Source organism: Ochotona princeps, chromosome 10 (assembly GCF_030435755.1).
Source record: "Ochotona princeps isolate mOchPri1 chromosome 10, mOchPri1.hap1, whole genome shotgun sequence".
Taxonomy (NCBI): Eukaryota; Metazoa; Chordata; class Mammalia; order Lagomorpha; family Ochotonidae; genus Ochotona; species Ochotona princeps.
Window position 1 is genome coordinate 54,236,061 of NC_080841.1, and position 12,885 is coordinate 54,248,945.

General features: G+C 46.1%; 1 protein-coding gene across 4 annotated transcripts in view; it reads left to right on the forward strand.

The window, feature by feature from the left end:
* Nucleotides 1-1,144: 1,144 nt before the first annotated feature.
* BEND7 (BEN domain containing 7) overlaps nucleotides 1,145-12,885 on the forward strand; it is an 88,896-nt gene continuing 77,155 nt past the window's right edge. For 2 of the 4 annotated variants that reach the window (XM_058669460.1, XM_058669461.1), the window contains exons 1-2: nucleotides 1,145-1,690; nucleotides 3,773-3,856. In XM_058669460.1, the coding sequence (XP_058525443.1) occupies nucleotides 1,630-1,690; nucleotides 3,773-3,856 (145 nt within the window). In that variant the 5' untranslated portion in view covers nucleotides 1,145-1,629. The remainder of the gene's footprint in view (nucleotides 1,691-3,772; nucleotides 3,857-12,885) is intronic. The other 2 variants (XM_058669464.1, XM_058669467.1) reach the window with 2 other exon arrangements.

Here is a 12,885-nt window from a genome sequence, read left to right on the forward strand (position 1 = left end):
ATCTCACCTCAAGGCCAGCTCTAATCACCTCCCAACTCCTCAATATGTGTGCCCATCTCTGATAATCAAATTGGTTATCTCCTCACTCAGTGGGGTGTGCTGGGGAACTCACCACATTTGTCAACCAACCTTTCCTTTCCCATCCTTCTCTCTTCATTTTCCGAGCCATCTGGGTTTTCGCTAACAGTGCTGGATGGGCAGCCCATCTCTTTAGCCTCCTTGTCTTTGGGTCTAGAAAGCTTCCTTGTAATGGTGAATACATTTCAGCACGATAGAACACGTTCCTAATTTGCCCCTTCCGGGGTGGTGCCAAATTCTTTTCCGCTCCGGCTCAAAAGGATACTGTGAGAAAGAAATGGGGCAGTAGCTTGGTTCTTAGCTCTCCATAGAGGAATTAAGAGCTTTATGGTTTTGCCAGTTAAATTTCGGCATATTTTAAGGGGCAGAGTTCTCTGGCTTCCCTGAATCCTCAGAATTACCCAGCACTCCTGAGGGTTGTATCCTCTCCAAGCTCCACAATTCCAAGAGCTCTTCTGGAGTATAACTGGTCTCTTCCTTCAGTCGCTCAGATCGGGAAAAGGACTGAAGCTCACTCTATACTCTTTTCACTAATACATTCTAAATCCTCTTTTTAAGTTTTTCTCGAAGAGCACTGATAGTTTAGTCCGCGACCCCCAGTCTCCACTCCCTCCGGTCCCCACCCCCCCAAAGAAAACTTGCCTAAAATCAGTGAATCTGGCCCTTTGCACATCTTGCGTTGGCAGAGGGTTGTCCAGTCAGAGTCCACGAACCCTAAGTTTATTTATAACAAGCTCAGCCCCAGTGAGCAGTCAAGGGAAACGGGCAGTGCGGGAAGGTGGGAATTGTGGGGTGGTCTGAGAGCGGAGGCCCCGGCGGCAGCCCTGGCGTCCCCCCAGGGGCAGGCCGGCAGGGCCCCGGCCAGGGCGCTGCGCCGCGGCCTCCGTGCCTCCTCGGGGCGCCGCGCGGCCAGGCCGGTGACGGCGGGCGGCGGCCCCCGGGGATGGCGGCCAACGGGCTCCGCCAGCAGGTGGCCCCGGGGTCCCGGCGGCACCGCCCCCTCCGCCGGCGCCCCTCCTCCCGCGGGGGCGGTCAGCGCCCGGGCCGGCTCCGCACCCGCCGCCGCCGCCGCCGCCCTCCCCTCGGCCCGCCCGCCGCGTCCCCAAGGGCCGCCGCCACCGCGTCCTGAAGGCTGAGCCCAGGCCGGCCGCGACGAGCGCCTAGGGCGCCGGCCGCCCCCGCCGCGCCCCCGCCCGGCCCGCTCCCAACGGAAAGTTGCGGTGCGGCGGGCGGCGGTTTGGAAACAGCGAACCGGCATGAGAGAGGGTCGGCGGGGCGTCTAGGACACCGGGTGGTGGGGCCGCACGGGGGCAACTTCTCCCCGGAGCCCACGCCGCCGGCCCCGCGCCCGCAGCCCCCGGGCGGGCTCGCGGTGGTTCCTCCCGTTCCTCGGCCTCCCCCCCGCCGATTCGAGACGCGGACCTTGGTCCCGGCGGCTCCGTGGCGGTGACACGAGCCCGCGCGACCGCCGCCGCCGCCTTCTCCTCAGCCTCTGCCGGCCGCAGTCGCCACTGCCCCTGCCGCCGCCGCCGCCGCCGCCTTCCCCGCACCATGGAGTTCTCTGAGAGGAAAAGAAGCAGGAAATCTCAGAGCTTCAAACTGGTGAGCCGAGGTAAGCGGCCGGCCGGGGTGGCGGGAGGAAGGACCGTGCGCCGCGCACTCGGCCCCGCGCCCCCGGCCGCCCGCGGGGGGTCCACGCCGGGGACGCGCCCTCCCCGATCCCCTCCCGAGCCTGGCGCCCGGGGCCCGGGGCTGCACACGCACGCCGGGGCGACGGGGAAAGTTGTGCGAAGGCGATGGGGGAGACAGGATGTTATTTAACGTAAACAAGTCGGAGGGCACCTCAGGAAATTTAGCAAACAATGCCACTGGGAGGGGGAGGTGGCGAGCCCTCTTTGGGGGTACCACCGGGGCTGGCTGCCTGGCCCATCAGGCCGAATGTGCGTGAATGATCCGACTGGTGAATTTGTTTTTGTTTTGCTTTTTCTTCCAAAGAGAAAAAGGGGTGTGGGGGGGAGCTAGAGGGGAGAGAGCAAGATGACCGTTGTTCTTGTAAGGACAGCTCGTTAGATGTCCAAGTCCAAAGCAGAATTGTTGCCAGCCAACATCTTCGCTAGTTAGCTAGGTTAGCTTAGGTGTTGGAGACGAGATCACGTAGTAGTCAGGCAACTATCGTTTAAAACAACAACGAAACCAAACCAGCTAGTTCCCGACCATTGAACAGGTGTACAGCGAGCGCTCTCGGAGCTTTTATTTCATTATGGGAGGGGAAAGTTGGTTACAGCCTCATTTGTGTTCAGTTACTTGTTAGAGTCTAGATGTTCCAGACTTTTCTCAAATTGATCGGAACTGAAGATAAGGGCAGTCTTGACAATGTGACTGTCAAGAGGTATTGTGTTCACCTTAAATTAGAGGCAGGTGACTTTTTCATTGTAATGCCACTGGTCCTACTATTTATTGAGTTTAGACCCACCCTGTTTAAATATCTTTGAATCAACTTGAGGTCAAAGCCAAACCACAGAACCAGTCCAGTTTCCCTCTGAGGTTGTCCCTAGTGTTGGCATCAGATCCTGGAGCCCAAGGATTGTTCCAGCCACCTGCACAAAGTCACATGTAAACTGCTGAAAATCAGAGTACAGTTGCAAGTGATTGAATTTTTCAGACTAAGCTGCTAGCATGTAGATGCAATAAAACCCACTTTTGATCAGTTTGAAAAACAGTTTAATTGTAGCCATTTTGACATTTTGAGGATCTACCCATAGCTGTTTATCCTCATTTAGTCTGGATCCTGTTTAATGAGAGATGCTTGAAACAGTTTAGGTATTTGAAAATATTCGTCTCTCCTCTAATTTTTTTTTTCTGCAGCAGTGTTGACTCCTCAGTTATTTGTACTTTAAAACTCTCCGCATGCACTGTGGACCAGTTGTGTTGGTGCAATGTGATTCATTCAGGAATGCAGGCTGCTTTTATGTATGACCTCAGGGAACTTACTACTTTATCTTACAAGCGAGAGTGGTTTTTTCAACACTGTCCTGGGAGATCTAAGGCCAGAGAAACAGAAGAGCTGTTAACCGGGAACCTCTGTTTTCAGACCCAGGCGTCCTCCTCCAGAAGGTTGCTAAAGCCTCTACAGAGTTTTTAAAACACTGTATTGTAAACTTTGATGAACACGGCACATTCCCCCCCTTTTTTTTAAGTTATGAGTTTGATTCTTATCTCTGCAGGTGCGTTTTTAGAAAATAAAGCATTGTGTATTAAAGTGCAGTGATGAATAGAAAGTACTGTGTGAAGATGAAAATTTTTGCTATATTTAAGATAGCAAATCAGCATTTCTTTCATATGTACTTGCCTCTGTGCTGCTTAAGGACTAAGACATTCTTTTTCCCTGTAAACCTCCTTGCTGCCTGCAAGAAAAGAAACCCAATAATCGGCATGTGGGGGCAAAATTCACCATGAAAACCATGTGATGAGGCAAAGCTGTTTTCTAAAGTGAAGCTAATATTTCAAGTGTGTGTACATCAGAGTAAGCCAAGTTTTACAGGTTGTTATTATTAAGTACAAATCCTGTGAATCACTGAGTTCTCAAAGTGTAGGATTGCTTATACATTCTGTATAGAGGGAAATCTTAGTCTTTATTGCTTGTTCTTGTCTTGAGGTCATTAGATTGTGATGTTTCCTCATTTTCTCATGCCAGATTATCACCATGAGGTCTATAAGATCTCAGAATTCAGCAGCGATGTTAACGGGGAGACCAAAGAGACACAACCCATTTTTTTAGGTAGGTTCCTATGTCAATTAATTTCTCAGCAAAATGGTGTGGCCATTTGCAACTAGGGGGAAAAAAAAAGATGGTGCAAGAACGGGAAATGTCTGCCATTACTTAATGTATGACATTCTTTCCAAGACCTTTTATTTTACAGATTGCCAATATATCCCTTATTAACATGGCTAAAAGTTGTAATTTCAGACATAAATGTTTATTAGTGTCTACACACAGTGCTAATTATCACTCTCTCACCGAGCCAGATGCTGACTGTGCAGTTTTGTCGCTCCGTGCTCACCCCATTTACATTGCATATTCGCTGGCATGCTTCACTGGCAATAGTTTGTGTAATTGGGGTATTACATCTTTGACATCTGGATAACAGAAATTCAATTTCCAGGAAGCTGCTATTTGTTTGGTTTTGCTTCTGCCTTGGGTGGGATAGAGGATTAATGTGCTGTCTTATTGTAATGTCCCTTCACCTCTGTGGCCTGGTTGCTAATCCTGCCATGACAAAATTAAATTAAATCTACAGTCAAAAAGCGTAAGGAAAATAAAAGTGTAATTGCCTAACCACCTCTTGATAGTGCTAGTTAGCACTGTACAGGCTCCTGTCTTCTTGGCATGGTATTCCTCTTTCACCAGCATTTTTGGTCAAGGGGATAGCCCCACTTTTCTCTGGCCATCTTCATTCCTGGCAGCTCACGCTGGGGACAAGGAGAGCAAATGGGGTATTGCTGAGGCCCTCTGAGAAATGGAATTGCACCAACAGGGGTGTAAGTAGGCAAAAACAGCGCCACTTTCTCCATGTGGGCCTTTGTTAATGAACTCTGAACAGAAGACTTCAGATGAGCAGTTCGTTGTTTGTAGACGGAGATCTCCCCACCACTCCAAATGAAACCATTTGGTGTTTTGCCTGTGAGAATAAGATGCCTGTAAAATCAGAGTGGTGAGTTAATTATGGTGCCATTGGACTCCAACCTTACCCATCTGGAACACTTCCAACACCAGGTAGTAGGATGATAGCCAGGTGCTGCTCAACAGGCTAGCAGAACATGACAGAAAGTCAAGGCACGAGTGATGAAAAGCATGGGCCAGGATTGCCCTGTCACTGAGGATTCAGTTCAGACCCTGTGTGGTGTTCCTTCAGAGGAAAACACCCTGAGAGTTAAAATGGAAGGGAAGGTTTAGCAGCGTTCTCATCAACAATCAGTGAAAATGTGTGGATCTTTCTGCTGGCGTGGGGGCAGAGGGGTGGTGGGGATACTGCTGAAGCCAGGGCTGCTTTCTAGCACCTGTTTACTGTAAGAGAACCCAAATCCAGAAGGTTAATAATCAAATGGAAAGCTGTGACCCAGAAAGAAAATAGCCTTGGATCTTACTCTTTTTAGTTCCCTGAGCTTGGTCAGTTGGAATCCTGTATTTAAGTACCATTTGATCTAAACCATTTGAAATCTGAAAAAAAAAATTGCCTTCTTTACATTTATCACACAAATGGAACACCTTGCCTTTCTTCCATAGCCATGTACTTGGAAAGTGGTAAGGATGCTGTAGAATAAGTGAGTTTGAGGATGAAAGACAAGAGGCTTAAGTGCAGGAGGGTGGGAGTACTCAGCAGTCAGTAAGATGTAAACTCTTGAAGTTGGCAAACATAGATGCTTTCCTTTTCCCTCCTCTGAGTATCAACAAAAGACCAAGTGTGGGCTAGGCTTTCAAAGTACTTGGTCAAGAAGGCTTTGACTTCAAGAGACAGAAAATTGAACAGCCTGTGGGTGTGCTGTGGGTTATTTCTCAGTCTGTTGCTCCTTCTGGGGAAAGTCTGATACAGTCCCCAAAGCATATATGTATTTTTTCCTCTGTGATCTCTGGGTCAGTTTAACAAAAACACTAAAGGCGTGATTTCTAAAGTAATTGGGAACCATTTTGTATAGCATCTAAAATTTAGAATTTTGTTGTTGACAATGTCATAATTTGTAGTTACTCTTCTCAAAACATGGTTTTAAGTCATGTTTGCTTTGTAAATTGCTAAATTGTATCCATAGTGTTGTTTATTGTGGTGTAGAGTTCTCTGAGAAGCTCCTAACATCCAAAGGGCTTTGATACCATAACACCAGAATTATTTCATCTCTGATGAAGTGGTGCTAATGCATGTCCCCAAGTATCTTTTGTCTTCAGATCTGCTGTCTTTGATACCATTCACATCTGTAAGATTAAAGTTGATGTGGAGTGAGGGGGAGGAAAGTGCTGCAGAATTTGGCAGAAGTTCTCACAGCAGATCTGTTTGGTGGAAATGTTTATAGACTGTTAACTGATGTACTGCATGGTCAGTAGTAAAATGGTGTGAATGGCTTAGCTAAGTGTTTTGATTATCGGATCAGAAAAAGTTACTTTTCTCCGTTGACACTGACTTGCTCAACTGACTGCAATAGAATTGTGGTAAAGGTTTACATGTTATTTGGGGAAAAGCAATTCATTTTCATCAATTGAATAAGTGTTTTGGGGAAACAGTCTTTGAACTCAGCACTTCTCTGGAATGGGGATGGGGTCTGGGTAGCCAGAGAAATAGGAAAGTCGGCGGTGGGGGGAGGGGGCTTGCTGTCAGGATTACAGCACGGTTGGGAGGGATAGGACAGCTTCTTGAAGTGGAGAGCAGTGTTTTGTAACCATAACAGCTACAACAGATTGAGCATTTGCTTTGTGTAAGGCATCAAGTACATGAGTAATCTCATTTACTGTGCGAAGTAAACTTGTAAGAGGCATTAGTATTCCCATTTTGTAGATGAGGCTTAGTGATGTTAAGGTTCCCTGTCAAAGGACTCTGTTGCTAAGAAGTGTGTTAGCAGGTTGTCTGGACAGGTTGTGCTTAGCTTTAAGCACCTTACTACACCATCTCTGCATGAACAGAAGTTAACAAATGTGAACTTTCAGAGTAGGAGCAAAAGGAAAACAAGATAGGCAGGATGGAGAATACTGCCAAGACCAAATTTTGAACTGTGGGAGAGATTTGAACAGGCAGAGAGAGGAGTTGGAGAAGATTCTGGGTGGGAAGGGTAATGTGAGCCAAAGCAATGTGATAAGCATCCTTGCGATTAGACTTTGAGTAAATGTTGTAGTTCAGTAAACGCTCTCCCATCTGTTATCTCCTGTGATTTTTACAGTATGCCTATGGGAAGCTAGGGCAGATATTATTGTTTCCATAATAATGGGAACTAAAACTCAGAGTGAAGCAAGTTGCTCATAAATAGCAGAACTTGGAGTAAACCTAGGTTTTCTGTGTGAAGATCTTTCCTCTTTACCATGGGAAGCTGAGAAGTTTCAAGGAGACCTCACCTGGTAGTGCAACACTTAAGAAATATTTTCTCAGTCTTTTTTCCCCCTCTCTCTGTCTCTCAAATACACATTTTTAGAAAGGGGTGGTCATTTAGTTCAGCAGTTAAATTACCACTTGGGATGTCTGTACCCCATTTTGGTGTATTGGGACTTGAGGTAGGCTTGGTTCTCCATTCCAGCTTTCTGGCAGAGTGGGCTGGGAGGCAGCAGGTGATGTCTCAAGAAGTTGGGTTCCTTCCGTTTCCGTTGGGAGGCCCAGACACAGTTCTGGGCTCCTGGCTTTAGCCCACCCTGGTCCTGGTTGTTGTGGGCATTTGGAGAGTGAAGCAGCGAATCAAAGATCTCTGTCTTGCTGTCTCTGCAGCAAATAAAACAAGTAAATACCAATTTAAAAGATATTTTAATGAGTCTTTTTTCATACCAGTAATACAAACACTGAATGAAGACTCTTTTTACACATTGGATTTTAGTTAAGATTTCATTGTAGTATACAAATTTGAAGTCTGTTTATTTTTCAGGTGTCCAAGTCCCATTCATTTATTAATCCCACGGATATTTGTTGAGCTCCTGTTATGTCCATGCCAAGCCCTGTTCTGGATGTTTTCTTTAATATGTAGCTCACTTACACAATTTTCAGTTGATGAAGTACATGGTGCAGTAGACACGCCAGCTGAACAAAGTGAAGAAAGATCTCTGAATTTTTTGTGGCTTTCTTAATGGCATCTGCCTCAACAAGGTTTCCAAGGACTCCCTCAAAAAACATGCAGCCAGACAACTACATGTTTAATAAAAGTTAGAGAGTTAGCCCCTAATCATAGTCTAATTCTTCTGCCTGCAGAAGGGGCCTCTCATCCAGGGTCAAGGACCTGGTTGGCCTTGAAGGGCTAAGGAACTGGAACCTTCCTCTTATGAGGAAGAAGGCCCTGTTGTTTCACCACACCCAGGGCAGCCGTTCCAAGAGTCAGAACCAACTTCAGATAAAATGAAGAGGCCAGAGGGCCATGAGACTGGAAAAGGAGGAACCTTTGCAGTTTCATCCTTTGGAAACAAGAGTTTCACCTTCATTATTCCCCCTAAAAGCTCTACCGTTAGCTTTGTGACCTCTGTATTCCTCTGTTCTTCATGTTGAATTCCCCCCACTTTTTAAAAGATTTATTTGTTTTTATTGGAGAGTCAGACTTACAGAGAGAAGGAATGACAGAGAAAGATGTTCCATCTGCTGGTTCACTCTCCAAATGGGCACAAAGCCCAGAGTTGATCTGATCTGAAGTCAGGAGCCAGGAGCTTTCTCTGGGTCTCTCATGAGGGTGCAGGGACCTTGGGACCCTCTTCCACCTCGCTCTCAGGCCACAAGTGGAGAGCTGGAAGGGAAGTGGAGCAGCCAGTACTTGAACTGGTGCCCATATGGGACGCTGGTGCTTGCAGGTGGGAAGTTAGTTAGTGGAGCCCTACCATCAGCCCCCAGATCTCCAATTTTTTTTCTTTTTTTCTTTTTCTTTTCTTTTCTTTTTTTTTTTTGGAGGTTGAGTGTAGGGGGCATAGGAAACTAGGAGTGGCACTTGGGGTTAGGAATGTGGCCAGTAATAGGTGTCATTTAGCAGTAGGTTGCTGTGTCCTGGGAGGCACAATAATAACTCTGTCAATGTTATCCCTTTAATGGCTCCAAGAAAGGTATTGTTATTTCCACTTTAGATAAAGAATCTGAGGCATTTACAGAGTTATTCTGTGCCAGAGCCACCATGCAAACCAGAGCCTGTTTCCAAAACCATGCCCTCAGCCTCATGACATACCTTGTCCAAATGCACTCCCGCGTAGGGCTCCCAGTATGTCCAAGGGGAGTAGAGCTATGTGAAGAAAGGTTAAGAGGACCTCTGCACATTCTAGATTTTTCTGTGGACCTCTGTAGAACTCTGACGTGCCCATAGTCACTGCTTGAAACTTCTCACCTAGATGTGTTCTCAAGTTTCATACAGCATCAGAACTGATTACACTGTGAGTCCAACAGATGGCTTCAGGAAAAGTGTCAGGAGAGGCAAAGTCCAAACTCCTCTCAAGGAAACTTCAACATGGATGGCCTTCTTTAAATATAGCTATATCAATGAATGTGTTTCGGTGGCTGTGAAGGCAAGCTTACTTGTTTTAGTTAACACTTGTTGCCTGAAGTTTGGGAGATACTTGTATTTGGGCCTGAGTAATTTCATCTGTCTAATTGTTACCAATACAGCTGTATCTTTACCTTTCCAGATAGGAAGCTGACACAGCAGTGGGTAGCCTCTTGACTTCTAGTCCTGAACTCTTTTGTTGTTGTTGTTAAGATTTATTTATTTTTCGGGCCCGGCGGCGTGGCCTGGCGGCTAAAGTCCTTGCCTTGAACGCCCCGGAATCCCATATGGGCGCCGGTTCTAATCCCGGCAGCTCCACTTCCCATCCAGCTCTCTGCTTGTGGCCTGGGAAAGCAGTCAAGGATGGCCCAAAACTTTGGGACCCTGCAGCCCACGTGGGAGACCTGGAAGAGGTTCCTGGTTCCCGGCTTTGGATAGGCGTGCACCGGCCCGTTGCGGTTCACTTGGGGAGTGAAACAACGGATGGAAGATCTTCCTCTCTGTCTCTCCTCCTCTCTGAATATCTGGCTTTCCAATAATAATAAATCTTTAAAAAAAAAAGATTTATTTATTTTTCTTTGAAAATCAGATTTACAGAGAGAAGGACAGACAGAAAAAGATCTTCCATCAGCTGGTTCACTGCCTAAGTGACTGCAATGACCAGAGAAGAGCCCATTTGAAACCAGGAGCCTTTTCTGGGTCTCCCATGTGGGTGCAGAGTCCCAAGGCTTTGTGCTGTCCTCTGTTGCTTTCCCAGGCCACACTCAGGGAGTTGGATGGGAAGAGGAATAGCTAGGATATGAACCAGCGCCCTTATGGGATTGTGAGCATGCAAGGGCAGGACTTTAGCCACTAGGCTACCATGCTAGGCCCAGTCCTGAACTCTTGACTGGAGGCTTGCCTCACCTCTCCCATTTTTCTCGTGTAGATAATCTTTGTAGGTAACTCCTCATCCTCTGCCCTGTTCTTCTTGTGGATTCTGGATTCAAGTTTGAATCCTTTAGCTGAGCATTGGTTTCCACAGCCTGACTCTGTATCTCCCTGTCCCTGGAACTTCCCCTGTTTGGCCAGCTGCCTCCCCACTGAAGTAGTACTTCCAGGTAGGAAAGCAGATGAATCAGACGGTGTGGTAATGCTGAGCTGAATCTTTGACCTGGACAAGCTGTGGGTTTTTTTTCTGCATACCAGTCTCCAGCCTCCTGCCACTTTCAGACTCCTTCCAGTAAAAGCTTCTCTGTGGTATACGTTTTTAAAGCTCAATTCAGATATCACTAGGTCTAAGTTTAGAGGAGTCAGAAACCTTTAATTTGAATTGCAGATGAATAGGCAGTAGCACCTTGGACAAAACTCTGGAGGGGTTTTTCTTTATCCTCTCTAATAGAGTAATAATATTGACCATCAGTTCTCTTAAATCTTGTTTGATAAAATACTTTTCTGAACTTGGAAACACTGTATTAGTTTTATTGCCCCCATCCTCTTGTTCTTCCAAATTAAGAGCTATATTTTCTTCTGAACACACTTTACTACTTAATTATAGCATCATATTTTTCTGGCACTTACCATGTCCTGCCTAATGTTTACTTTTCTTGTGCATAACTCCATTGTGCTCCAAGTTACCTATGAATCCCCTCTCCCACTGTTGAAAATGGCCATGTTGATTTCTGACTATTGATTTACAGCATCTCTCCTAATGGAAATGGTCAGATCCTAGAGGGCAGGTGTTTCCTGGGTTCTTTTTTGGATCCTTGGGAGGATCTATTGACAGTGTCGTGTTAATAATGGCACTTACTGATAAATACTATTATTTGTTATTTAAAGCTGTGACTATATTGGATATAGTTGTACAGGACTCTGAAAATAGACCTTTTTAATTTGTTGATTTGTTTTATCTGTTTGAAAGGCAGAGTCGCAGAGAGAGGAACACACTCACAAATACACAAACACACACACACACACACACACACACACACAGAAATCTTCCGTCCACTTGTTCACTTCCCAAATGGCCACAATGGCCAGAGCTAGGCAAAGCTGAAGTTAGCAGCAAGGAGTCTCTTCCAGGTCTCCCGTGAAAGTACAGGGTCCCAAGCACCTGAGCTTTCTCCTGTTGCCTTTCCAGGTGCACCTGCAGGGAGCCTGATGGGAAATGGAGCAACCAAAACTGGTTCCCATTTAGGATTCTGGTATCCAGGCAGCGACCTTACCTGTTTATACCAGCCCCTGATCTTCATCATCATCTCCTCTTCCTCTTTCTCTTCGTTTCTTCCTCCTCTCTTTTTAGATTTATTTTATTTATTTGTAAGGTGGTGTGACAGAGGAGTGTCAGGAAGAGATCTTCCATCCACAAGTTCACTCACCAAATGGCTGCTGGGGCTGGTTCAGGCAGAAGGCAGGGCCAGGAACTCTTATCCTGGGTCACCCATATATGTTGTAGGAACCCAAGTGCTTGGGCCATGTTGCACTGCTTTTTCAGGCACTTTAACCAGAAAGCAGAGTGACCAGAACTGACATTCATATAGGGATGCTGGTGTTGTAAGAGGTCGTTTCACATGCTGTAGCATAATGCTGATCCCTAAAGATTGATCTTGAAATATACCATGTTGCGATTAGACTCATTTATTGAGTCACACTAAAATGTACCTCATTGAATTTAAAGAAGCTTTTATAGTGTACTAAATTAGAACTTTGAGATTTCTGGTGTTGATTTAAGAGCTTCAACTTGAAGCTTTTTAAAAATCTAGGAAAAGATTAAAAAAAAAAAAGAAGAAGAAGATGAGCTGCCTATGAAAGTTAGTGACGTGTTGTAAACCACAACTGCAAAATCAGGTGTGTCCCTCTTGTCTGTATCCTGGGTACACTGGCACAGCCTTGCAGTGGTGCTCTGTGTGGAACTGACCTGTCTGTATACAGCGGTGGACATTGTCCGTTTCTTAGACTGCAGAGTAAAACTAGAATTAATATCGACAGCAAACCTTAGTGACTGGACCCGCTGCTGCCCAAGGGTGCCCAGCCCCGGGGGAGTGGGGCTGAGATCCAGCCTGCAACCTGCTCTCCAAACCCCAGACATGGACAGCATGTGGCTTTGGTATATAGTTCAGCAACTGCACTATAAATAACAAGTGGCATGTAAGGGATAGCCAAGGAAAATGGGTATTGTGAAGAAACTGGGTGGACTTCAAAAAATCTTTTCTCTAAAATAAACTTAGTTCCAGTTTTCGGTGAACTTTTTGAAGTATCCTGGTATTGAGATGTTTTAGTTTTCCTATATTGAGCATGACTTAACCATTAAAAAAACAATAATGGCTTGAGTCGCTGCTTAGGACTCGTGCATCTCACATCTGAACACCTGGCTCTGGTCCTGGCTCTGTCACGTTCTGTTCCAGCTTCCTGCTAATGCACAGCTCGGGTGGCAGCAATGACGGCTTAAGCACTTGGTTCCCTTCTGCCCCTGAGAGAGACTGTGACAGAGTTCTGGGCTCCTGGCTTTGACCTGGCCTACTCCTGGTGTCTCCAGACTCTGGAGAAGTAGCCAGCAAATAGAAGTTCTTCTTGGTCTCTTTGCTTTTCAAATAAAATGAAAATAAATAAATAAATAAATAAATAAATAAATAA